The sequence below is a fragment of the Cynocephalus volans genome, chromosome 13 (assembly GCF_027409185.1).
Source record: "Cynocephalus volans isolate mCynVol1 chromosome 13, mCynVol1.pri, whole genome shotgun sequence".
Classification (NCBI taxonomy): Eukaryota; Metazoa; Chordata; class Mammalia; order Dermoptera; family Cynocephalidae; genus Cynocephalus; species Cynocephalus volans.
In genome coordinates this window covers 68829854-68842926 of record NC_084472.1, presented here as the reverse complement: position 1 = coordinate 68842926, position 13073 = coordinate 68829854, and the positions used below count along the sequence as shown (strand labels likewise).

General features: G+C 33.1%; 1 protein-coding gene across 1 annotated transcript in view; it reads right to left on the bottom strand.

The window, feature by feature from the left end:
* Window positions 1–13073, bottom strand: part of ZNF407 (zinc finger protein 407) — a 445122-nt gene that overhangs the window by 264125 nt on the left and 167924 nt on the right. The window contains exon 4 of the mRNA XM_063077217.1: window positions 11915–11989. Within this exon, the coding sequence (XP_062933287.1) occupies window positions 11915–11989 (75 nt within the window). The remainder of the gene's footprint in view (window positions 1–11914; window positions 11990–13073) is intronic.

Genomic DNA, 13073 nt, shown 5'->3' with positions numbered 1-13073 from the left:
CCAAAAGTCACAACTTGAAGCTGTTGTCTTTTGATTAAAATGCCTCCATTTCCTTAGACAGAGCTATTCAAGATTTCTTTCTCAGACAATGATGACCTTGATCAAGCTCTCATAATAGCTAAGGTAGACTCAGCCATCAGTTACCTGAAACCCTGGAGTTGGCTCTTGTTCCTGTGATATGTCCACTTGTGAACGCGCTCTCTCCTCTATGATGAATATGTTGACTCATAATTACTCTGGAGAAATCGCTTCTCAACAACATGGTCAGCTGATGCTCCCTCCACGTTAACTTCACATTATGCAATAAAAAAAACTTCCTGAAATGTCCATGTCAAACTCTTCTCATCATAAAAGTGAGTTGAACGGTCACTCAAGTTATTTCACCACTGTTATTTCAGATAAATTTTTTACAGTAAACACTAATGATTTTCCAACAAACGGCATTTTTGTTGAAAGTCAGATGTTTTCTATTCATAACATTACACAACAACAGAGTCACCTTTTCAATATCCAATACAGTTTTTTCCTTCACTGAATGGGGTTGTTTTTGTACTAGCTAGAGGGTTAAAGAAAATTTCAAAAATCATGTTTCCTTCGTTTACACTTCAAGAACATGGTTTGAATTGTGTGAATGTGGGAAAGTATGTTTTACCTAAAGGCACAAAACTGGGCTAAAACTAGTCTTTTGTCGCCATGATTCATTTGTAGCCCTACCTTATTATTTTTTTCTTAATTCATTTAGAAATATAATGAACACCTGTGAATTTACCACCCAACCTGAAAACTAGAACATGACACTACATATTTTCATTTCTCCCATCCTTGTATTTCTAGCTAAGAATGATTACTCTCAGATTTTTTCATTCTTTATTTTCATCAACTCCAGCAGTTAGATTCTCTTGACTGAACTGTTTTGTTTTTAATCACTTCTTCAGAGGTATTACATACACACAGGGAGCAGAGCACAATAAAGAAAAATGTACTGAGATCTGCATCCTGGGTCCTCACTAGCTAAAGTAAGAGCTGTAACACAGTGGTTGTGGAACATGCCCAATTCAAACCTGAATTTCCATGGAAATTTAAATTGTGTGTTACCACTCAGGCATCAACAATATAATGAGTGTTAAATCTGCAAAAGTCAATGGCTTATTGGACAAATAAAAGAGCTCTTTTATAAAAGACACTGGCTAATCTGATGAAGAGCTTTGCAGCTTCTGTGGGATGTAGAGAAGCTGCTCCACAATGGACTTGGTCTTTGTGACCCTCTTCCAGCTTCAACTACAGCAGCTCAGCTTTTATTGGTTTTACATGGTTATGTTCCATGTAAGATTTTTTTTTCCATTTTATCTTAAAGGAAAATAATGCTAAAATAATCAAAAATAAAAACAATATTTTCATATGTTTCAAACACACTGATACTCTGAAATATGTTCACATACTGTACTAATAACAAAAATAATAAGCATTGAGGTAATACCTTTAGTTAAAAATTTTTATGTTTTTATCTTCAAAATTTTATTATCATATTAACAATATAATTGAAAAAGGCAAAGGCATGCATTTTAAAAGACATGTTATCCAGAAACAAGTATGCCACTATCTAATTGCCAAAAATAAATGGCATATCCATGTTACATAATTATAAATATGAAATAAGCAAAAGGCACTCTGCACATACACTGTGAGAATGAAAGGGGAAATTATCATTTTAATTAACTTTGAAGAAAATTTGGGTATAATTTAAATAAATAAAAATTTCCAAATGCATGTTTTGCTGAATCTGCTATTTCCTATAATCCCTTGCTTGACCAGACTGACATAAAAAAGGGTAGCAATTATCTAGACCTTAACAAATGAAAACTTCTTGAATGTTTTTATCTAAAAATAAGTACTCTTAAAATTATAAAATGCAGTGTGTGTATGTGTGTGTGTGTATGTGTATATATATATATAGTATGATTTTTGTACTTTTACAACTATAAATTCATGCCTGCTTCGTCATAACCTGCAAACTGAAGATGAGTGTGAGCTCGGCCTCACAGAGGAGAAAGCCACATTCCTTTGGAGAACAAAGCACTTGAGGCTAACTCATTAAGTGGTGATACGAAGTTACATAGAACTATGCTAGTTTGCAATACCTTCTTTATATACAGTGACTGCAAATCATAAATTAGACCAGCTAAGTAAAAGTCCATCTTGAAAATGAAAAATCTCTATGAAGATTTTAATATCCTAAATCCATCCATATTTACTGTCAATCACCCTCTGAAAAGCTCAGACAGAGAAGGAAAGTTGAAGATCCTATTCTCAAGAAATTAACTAGTTTGGAGATAGGACATAAGCCTTTTTAAAAGTAAACGAAACAGAACATGTTACAGCCTTCTACTAGTACATCAGCCTTCTAAGTAGTAAGAAGTGATTATTTAGAATGGAAACCTAGGGAGGGCTTTCTAGAGTAAATGAGACAAATTCTGAGCCCTGAAAATGCACAGTGACCCAGCCTAGAAGATTGAGACATGGCTTTCAGTATGATGTGAGTGAAAACACTAAACAGAGTCTGCTATCTTCTCCTTTCACCTTGACACATCTTTTACATTACACTTACCACTCAATGCTATAGCTAGGAAATCATCACTCATAAAAACAAGAAAAGAACTGGATCAAATTAAATACTCAACGGAAATGGTTATTTTCCTGAAAAGCAGATCTTTATATTGACATCATATGATAGAAACATTTCCAAACAAAATTAGGTTGACACATGAAATTAACAATATTTGACTAATTTTAACTTGTTAAATGTCCATTTCATGTGATTTGCCCTGAGGAGGTGCTAGTATTTGACTGATTTTAAATTGCTAAATGTCCATTCCATGTGATTTACCCTGAGGAGGTACTAATATCAAATATGTCCTGATTTTTTTCATAGGGAAAAAAAAGATTAGCCAAAATGAGGGACAGGGGGAAAAAAAAAAAAAAGAAATGTGCCCAAATTATCAGTACACAATAATTATAATTATTTAAAATTGTGGGGCTCAAAGTTTTTCCCATATAAAAATAAAAACGGACAATTCATTCCCTGGAAATTTTGAGAACAAAAACCAAATGGAACCTTGAAAATAAAAAATAAACTGAGGGACACACATTTTGTAGACATTGAGGATCACAACAAGATCAAGATGTCTCCTACAGAACATCAGTCAGTATCTGCTTCCTCCTGGGGGCACTAAATGTATGAAAACACCACAGTGTTAGTGGAGAATCCTTTTGTTCTCGTGCAAGTGGCCCTAGGAACAAGTATAAGGCGAAAAAACTGTCTTGGAAAATAACTTATGCAAACCCTTCATTTGTCCTATAATAGTACTATAGCATAATGAAATACGAGTACCTTGTTTTTCATCTGTTAAAATGGATGATCAAATTGCCTTGATGCAACTTGACAAAAATTACTTCAGAAAGGTTCTGCTTCCTGAAAATTCCTCAGGAAAAATTTTAATTTGGACTTTTATAAGCAACTACCAAGACATCATGAATATAAAGAACCTCTCACAAAAAGTCAGCACTATATAATGAAACTGTATCAAAGTTGGTAATTAAGCATAATTGAAGGCTGCGGTGAACATATAGGCCTTTGTTCTCTTTAATTCTGGCACTGACTGGGAATTAAAGATAAGAGCTTAAGGCATATTTTAGTCAGAGTCCAGATGTATAAGCCCCAGTGTTCTAAAAGTAATTTAAGTGAAATAAAAGAAAAGAATGGCCAAAAATACTCAAGGTGCCAGCTGCGGGAAAACACCTATATTCCTAAAAAATTAAAAATAGTAGATGTTCTTATACCTAACATCTGGGTGAACCACTAAATGGTAGCAGAAAAAAGTCCATTAAAAATCAATTTGTAACATCAAACAACGTGTTACTACATGCAAAAGCAACTAGAATATTCATACTAGAAAAGGTATAGCTCAGTATCTCTACAGAATTCAATTTTATCCAATTTCTGTATAAAAGAAGAGGGAATGGAATAAAATAGATGTCATTTTATTGAAGATTATCACAGGACTAAATCGTATATGTCTGGTCAAATAACTCACTGAACTAGCACTGGATCACATAATAACATATGCAGTATTATCATAGTCTTTTGCATTTCTTTTTTGGGAGATGTTAGTAGCAGGATAAAGGAATTTAACCTAGACACACACTTCATTCTTTAATGTTTCATAGGCATGTGATGAAAAAGAATTAGAGATGGAATAAACAAGAATGGGACTCACAGAAGACAGGGTCCTCAAGGTAGGACCTGAAATAAATACATGATTTGGATTGGTAACCAGGAATGGTGGAACATTGTATAATATAGTATTGGGGAATGGGTAGAACAGAAGCACAGACAAAGGAAAAACAGATATAAAGACAGGGGAAAGAATTTGTTTGACACGATAAAACAGATGTTTAAAAGGCTTGTATGCAGGCAGGATCTGCAATATGACTTAGAGGATGAAGAAACTGAACTAGTGACCAGGGAAGAGAAGAGACCAGGCAGTAACCCAGAAAAAGGAGATGGAGTTAAACAGTTATGTCACAGTACCCCTGCTAATCCACTTCCCTACAGTCTTTCCCTGGTGTTTTAATTCCAAATGTCACTGTTACAGTTCCAAAAGAGTTCTCGATTTTTCTGGCTTCTGCCTATGCACAGAGTAAAGGTCACTGCACAGCAGTCAAGGTCCTTCCAGCCTGATTCCAACCCAGTTTCCCAGGATCATCCTTACATTCCATAATACCCCCTAATATTCTCATTGGTTACCATTTCCCAAAACAATGCACACATCTCCAGGATCTTAGTTGTTCACCTTAGACTACTCTCCCAAACCCTGTGACCAAGGTCACTCGGCTCCAGGCAAACAAAAATGGAACACAACAAGCCCTCACCCTTTTCACAGAGGGCCTTGAGTGTGCTCTCTGCTGGCAGTGCTCTAGCTCCACGTTACACTTAAAATGCAGCCTTTCAAAAAGGTCTTTCCTAACTACTGATCTCTACATAGCACCTCTCCCAGATACTCCCTTGAATGGTACCTTATTTTATTTTCATCAGTCTTAAACCTAACATAATTCTCTTTTCCTTTATGTATGCATTGCCTCTCTATCCCCATTCTCGGCCCATCAACCCCAAATCTAAGGTCCATGAGAACAGAGGCTGTGTCATCTTCAAACACTACATACCACCTAAGTTTTGGGACATAATATTAACTATAATGAATGTTTTTTGAAAGAATAAATGAGTGAATAAATGAGATGCCCTTATTACCATCCCCCACAAAACACGTTAAGCAGGATTAATCATTCTCTCTCCTAAACATTTTCACATATTATGGATAACTGTATAATAACTGGTATCTTCTAAAGAAGAAGAACCATATGATATTCCTGTTTATTTAAATGCCCAGGAAGAAAATACACAGAAATTGCTGGCTCAAAATTAAACAATGAACCTCAGAAAAAGTGGGAAAAAAAACTTTATTTTCTGTCACATATACTACTAACACTTAAAATTTCACTACTACTAACATAAGAATTTCTTTTAAAATAGTAAATATGGTTTTTGATCAATATAACGGAGATGCACTATAAGAAGCAGTATTTTTGATACAGCTAGCAAGAAGTACTCTGCTATAAAAGGCAAGGAATCTTCCCTTTTTTTTAATTTGCTGGGGAGTACTCACTAACTGTCTGCTCAGCAAACTTTAGGAGCAAGCACTCTTCAAAATTAACAGATAATCCTGAGAAATAAAAAGCACCATTAAAGCAGTATAGAAAAGTACAGAAAATTTACAAACAACAGGGCAAGAACAATTTTTAAGATATCTAATAATTAAGTGCTGCACAATGCTCTCAACACAGTACCCCAAAACCAAATGGCTAAAGATATCTGCACACCCAGAAAAATATTGACTTTACTTTTAAAAAATTTCTTTTGCAAAATTGCCCTTGAATTAGGAGAACTTTGATTTATGTAAGCTTGTTAAAATATATTGCTCACATAAAATGGGACCTCTCCATAAAGGAAAAAAAGATGAAAATGGAAACACAGTAGTAAATGAAATACTTTCCCTGAATTCTACCTTGATTGCTATAGATGGATCACAGTTTTGGCCCTGAGCTTCCTAGCAGTAAATATAAAGAGGAAAACAATTATACACATGATTCACTAGAACTAAAGACTAAAATGTTCAATCGCTACAGAAAAACTCAACTTTTCCTGGAATAAAGACCAGAGGGAAATCACTCTCCTGGCTCTTACAAGGAAGAAGTGACCTATTTTCGTATACAGCATCCTAAATACTACCTTTACAATAAAGACTTGAGATTTTTAAGGTTATTTCTTAAAGTGTTCTTAAATATAAGTCATTATCATAATAACTATGAGCAAAATCAGCAAAGTCAATTTTACTGGAGGAAAAAAATAAAAACAATGCAGTGATGGAAAGGCAGCTCTGTAGCAATGGAAATAAATGAAGGATAAAATTGACAGTACATTAATAAGTGAATGGAAGAAATATGTATCCCAGACATCAAAATAAATCATCTGACAAATATATGGAATCCAAATATTCCATGTTGCTTTTGACTATGCAATTGATGTATAAGTATGGCTGACATTGCTCCATGAAAATTGAGGAACTCAATGAAGAGATGAGCTCAAAGAGAGGGCTCTCCACTCCAAGATGAGCCATGAAAATGATCTATAACTCCAATATTCTACATCATATATACCTACTTTTGTTAACTTTCACCTGGAAAATATATAAAGCAGAAGTTAGAAAATACCCATTCAGTAATAAGATATTGGTCACAAAGCAACCGTAGAACATCTAGATTATCAATGTAATTTAGAAATACTTCCCAAATCCTAGCAATATCATTTTTATGGCAAGTGTATACTTAGAGCTCCATATGTACCTTAATAAATCATTGGTTTAAGACTGTACAATATAAAAACAAATTTTCTAAAAATAATAGCCATGGCTTTAGATAAACTGATGTGACTTCTATTTATCTCTCCATGTGGAAGAGCTATCTTGCTATTAAATCCTACTCTTTCACAATAAAACAATGTCACATGATCTTAGGCTATTATTTATACTTAACTATCTACAAATGAAAAGATGTAAGAAAATGAAAGAAAGGGAATCCCCAGCTCAAGCAAAAGCAATATTAAGTCACTAAAATATAACAACCTCCCCACTCAAAATAAGCAACCCACGATGGAAAGAATTGGCACGTTTTTACTTCATTTTGGCCCAATAGAGTTATTTCTTATGTAATTTTTTTTAAAATCAGAGAGGAGCCCATAAACACTTTGTTTTTCCTAAATTGGCCATCATGAGGGAAAAAAGAAAAAGAAAAAAAGATTGCTAATGTGGATGAACAGGAAGAAATGAGAGGAGACCAGTCAGTAGTGGGTAATAGGGAGAGCCTGAAGCCAGCAAACACAAAGTGATTGAAAAGTCTTACAAAGTACACTCCAGAAAGATCCCATCAGGCACATATCACATGGAACATAATATCACAACACATCCATGACAAAAAGCTACCATTTCATTGATAAAATAGAAACCAGTATTTACCTTACAGAAACTCAGTGTTGAGTAAACACTAAGGAAAGCTATCCTTTAATAAAAGAAAATACATGCAACAAGAACAAATCAATCAAAGGCAAGCTATTTCTTTACAATGAGCAATAAAGTGACAACTGTGACTTAGGAAGTGTTAAATCATATACTACGAACAGAATCTCTTCTAATAAGAAAAATCTGAGTCTACTACACTAAATGTTATTCAGGGTTTCTGTAAAATGTATTATTTCTCTCATATGACAGCAACCTAAGTTTCTAAACAACCCAAAGTATTCTTGGTGTGGCTTCAATAACAACTGTGCCTGCACATGTTATATATGATTTTTCCAGGAATGTGTTTTGAATGACATTTTCATGTTTCATGAAAAAGGGTGAAACTTACATCCACAAATGTGAAAGGCAGAAACAACGATGATGCTTTCATACAATTTTAACATGTAAATATAAAAGGTTTTGAGAAAACAGAAAAGGGAAAGGAGACAAGAGAGCCTCCGAAAGATTTACTCAATGTCATTCCAATATTAGTGGCTTAAACCAAATTAGAACAAGTAGGAGAGCTGCCAGGATTTCTGTCTCACAATTAGATTAGGAGAGGAAAAGATTTTACTTAATAATAGTGAAGGTGCTGTCAGAGGAAAGAGAGCTAACCCCAAATCCCAAAGGTCCAGTAAAAGAGGAGAAGTCAGTAGAAATTTCAGGGCTCAGCTATCTGAACAGGGTCTGGGGGAAATCCCATTCAGCTTGAACAAACGTACTGACCAGCCATGAGCTTTGTCAGCAGGTAAGGCACTGTCTGAGAGTAAGAGCCTTCACAGATTCCTCCAAAACCGGCTTCACTGAACAAGTACTAAGGTTGTGATCTGGATATTCATTAGCACATTTCCTTTGTTGACACAGGTACATTTCCTTCACTTATGAAATTATTTCATGCTCCCACTTTATTACACACTCATCTAATTTAAAATCCTTTAGTGGCAAAATCGCTTTGTGAGTGTATCAGCCTTCTTGAGATGCTGCCAGTGCATGTCTTAATGGTATCCCCGATACCACAAAAGCAATGTTTATCAGATGAGAAATTCTCAGCAAATCATTTCCTCCTCCTCCTGTTTATACCGTTATTCAAAGCCCTGCTGATTTCCAGGCACTGAACTAAGAATGCCATCCATTACCACTGTAATATGCACCTGGCTTTCACAGAAGATATACTTAGTATGGCTTCTCCAATTGTGATAATTGTAGATAAGCTCATCTCATAGATTACTATTAGCAAATTCAAAGAAACATAAAGATACTTTGGCTTCCATATATTACAAAGAGAATGTTCATTTAAAATTAGGAAATACTTTAGAATGAATTTGCAAATTAATAAGAGTTTATTATTTTACAATGTGTTTCATTTAGAGGTTTGTATTTAAGTGTATAAGACTTCAGAAATACTGTGGTATACTACCTTAACATAAGTTAATATAAATTTAGGGACAAAAAAAGTATTTTCCTACACAGCCATCATTTAGGTTATCATGGAGTCTCAAAGAAAATATTTGAAATTATTTCATATTCTGTTTCTAATGATAGTCGTGTTGACAAAATTTATTGGTTCATCAAACTTTATAGTACAAGTATATGAATTTACTTTTAATAAATTATCATTTTTGCATATATCAGTCAAAGCACAAGGCCTAAATACTTGCAAACAAAATGCATTATTAATTTAATTGTCACAGCCTATTTAACTAACTTCTATTACTATTTGCTATAATATGTATGTAATGCATTAAAGGGGAGAATCAAATTCAAAACATAAAAAGATAAGCTTATTATATTGTCCTGGAAAAATTAAAATATAGCAAGCTTGCAAAATTACAGCCAAGGCATTAATGTTTTAAATAGGTAAGAAAAATGTTTAACTGAATTTAGAGAACAGTTATTCCCAAACTGATGGTTCAGCATGCTGATAAAGAGTTTCTTTGCTTCCTAAAGCCAGTAGAAGGAAGGGAAGGGGGTGAAATGGGAGAAAGGAGCCTTTAAGCATTTCTTGTCCTATATCATGTCCCTAAATCTGGGTCTTCTCCAGCTATGAACACCTATTGGAAAATTACATTGCTGCTGAAGTCCTGGCATTCTGATTCAGTATTTCTATGTAATAAGAGAGAGTGTCATAAAACGAATATCACAAACAAGAAGTCTTCAGAATCAAAGGATTTTTAATAGGAAAAACAATTCAATCAAAGATGTTTGGTTTAGGTGAATGCTACAGCTTGGAATACTTAAAAGGTAATAATCCAGAAGATGAGTGTACTTTCCTATTTGAGATTCATTTTCTGATTTTAGAACAAAAATAGTGTCAACGTCTGAGAAAAGGTTACCATATCTCAGAGAGGAGAAAGACATTCAATCTTTCTCTGGCCTCTTTTTAGTCACCCTTTATGTATTCAGGACTGAAATGAGTAAAATAAAGGAAAAGTGCTTGGAATGCATAAGAAAAGGTAAATGGGAAAACCAAATAGCAAACTTGTGATTTTCAAACTAATATCATAATATACAAGGCATACCTTCTATTTTTAAGGTGTTTGATACATAAAATTAATACATAAAGATTAATTTTTCACTAATATAAAACAATAAGAAAAAACACTTCTTCAAATTTTTTAAATTCCTAAATATAAAGCAAAATGACATATTTGAGTTCAAAACACATACTATCTATCTAAACGTATAGCTGGGAAGTGTTTTCTTTTCACTTCTCTCATGTTTCTGTTCAAATTTATGTTGAAATTCAGATCAGTTATGAGGTATTTATTAGTTATGAGATATTGAGTAAACTGTGATTTTATTTTCCTGGTTCTCAATCTTTAGATCTATAAAATTGGAATAATGATGCACTCCTAATAACGTCATAGATGATTAATTGACATAATGCATGTGAAAACAATGGGAACATAATAATTAAAAATACATTTTGTTTCTTTAACTTTAACAGGTATGAAACATAACTCTGACAAGTCCCAAATTATTCTTTCAAAAATACAGAATTTTCTTAAATTTCAAGAATAGTGAATCTATCATATGTTCAATGCATACATTTTGGCTGCAATTATTAAATGCAATGTTACAAACAAAAGTATGGGAAACCAAAAGTATGGGTGAAAAGAAGGCAGATACAACATCCCAATATTCTGACATGATAGGAGTCAATGCCAATACTACAATGTTAAAAAAACAATATGCCTCCAGGAGAAAAGGCAAGTTAATTTTCTCATAAACAGAGAATGTACTAGTAAGACCATTTTAAATTTTTAAAAAACGCTATTAAACATTTAAAAACATGGCCGAAGAGTCCTCAGGCTCCAGAGTTGTAGACCAAATTACATCATTATTGACATTTTAAAATAGTATTAAGAAACTACACTTTCCTGGACTGTCTGTAGAATTTTGGATACTATCTTGGAGGATATGAGGAAGCTGAAAATCTATCCTGTCTTTAAGGAAGATGACAGTGCTCACACTAGTTCTGTGTGAGATGTACATTGTAAAGACTTATAAATTTCAGAAGTGGCCATGCTCACCTGGTAGCTGACATTGCTCTATTTCAGTTCATCTAATATAATTAAGTATGTGATGAAGCTAATTATGATACAGTAGGAAGAAAAAAGAAAATTTGGCAGTTGATGACATAATAATTGTAGTGTTATTTTTCATGACATGGTAACTGTAGTATCATTTGGAGGATGACACAAGATGTTTTTATCTTTTTTAATATCAGCAATGTTTAAGTATACAGTAAGAATCCAAAAGATGTTATTTTAAAACCTCTAAATAAAAATGCAGGAAAAAAACAAAGTTTTGTTTTTATTTATTTGTTTTAGCACATGCTAATGCACTTACAGAAGTCAATTCACTCCAATTTAACTCTTTAATGTTTCAAGGTTGTTTCACAAATTCATTGTCCCCAAAATCCTTTCAAATATTTTTTTTTTCTTGGCAGCTGTCTGGTAAGGGGGTCTGAACCCTTGACCTTAGTGTTATAAAACCACACTCTAACCAACTGAGCTAACCAGTCAGCCCCTTTCAAATATTTCTAGACTGAAACTGTTAAAATTTAAATGATATTAAATTTTTGTGGAAGTATGACATAAAATACGATATTCAACAACAAAGCAGCATAAATACAAAACATGTCGAACTGACTTGATAAAAATTCTGAAAGTCATCTTGTTAAACAAAGCATTCTGAAAATGTAACTATTTTTGTTAAATAAAAAAAAAGTAGACAGAAATTACCTTTCTTTTGGGGTGCCAACTCCATGCTTGCCTAGTAGATGAGTATTTAAGTGCTTCTTCATTACAAAAGCAACCCTAAAAAACAAATAAAAGTAATTATATAACTAAAACTTGACAATCTGCTAGAAATTTGTACAGAAAGTATTTAAGAAGAATGGGCATATATATATGAATATAACATGAAAATGCATATTACAAATGGCTCTCTTGCTAAACAAAAATAGTACATACAGATTAAATATACAGTAATACTCAGACTGCATCTACCTTGACTGGTTCATTTTCTTAGTTAAGTATACTAACAGTGACCAAAAGATCCAAACAATGATTATAGTTCTTTAGTCATTATTTTCACTGCCAGTTAGTCAGAAAGATAAACCAATACTTCAATAAAACATTCACTGTCCCTTGCTGATCTCACACTTTAGTCATGAAATGAGTTTGAGAAAATGTCATTTTATTAAATATTTAAAGGACTATACACGAGAAAATGAATAGCATGGTAGAAATTTAAAGAGAGGTTTTTTAAAATATATAAATTTTTACTGTGTCTGTAGCACACAAAGAAATTGTACTGAAGTGCCAAGAAGATACCCATAACTAAAATAAACAAAAAGTATTACCTGACATACTATCTTATTTTATACACAAATCGGCTTACTTAATTCAATTCTGTTGACATAAATATAAAATGGACAGGAATCAGCAGACAGGACATGGAGCACCATTCTTCCACTGAACACATTACAACATCAATATAATTATAATATTTCATGTGATTATTTAAAACAATTTAGATCTCATTCAGAAGCATCAACTAAAATGGCTCTCTTAATAAGTGAGAAAAAAATTTACTATTGTAACTTTCAGTATAAAAGGGCTTGCAAACATTTTTGTTAATTATGTATTACAGCTGTCCTTCATAAAGTTAATTACTAATAGCTGAAAGGCAATAGAATCTATTTGCATATGTACATGAAAGGCATGACACATGCAAAAATATGATTTTAATTAGCATTCTAAGATATAAAGGGCTACAAATCAAATTGGCATGTTATATGATTCTTAACATTAAACACTGAATTCACCTAGACATGTTTGCACAAAGGGGCAACATAAGACTGTAAAGTATTGATTACCTCATGGAAGAGACTTGTGA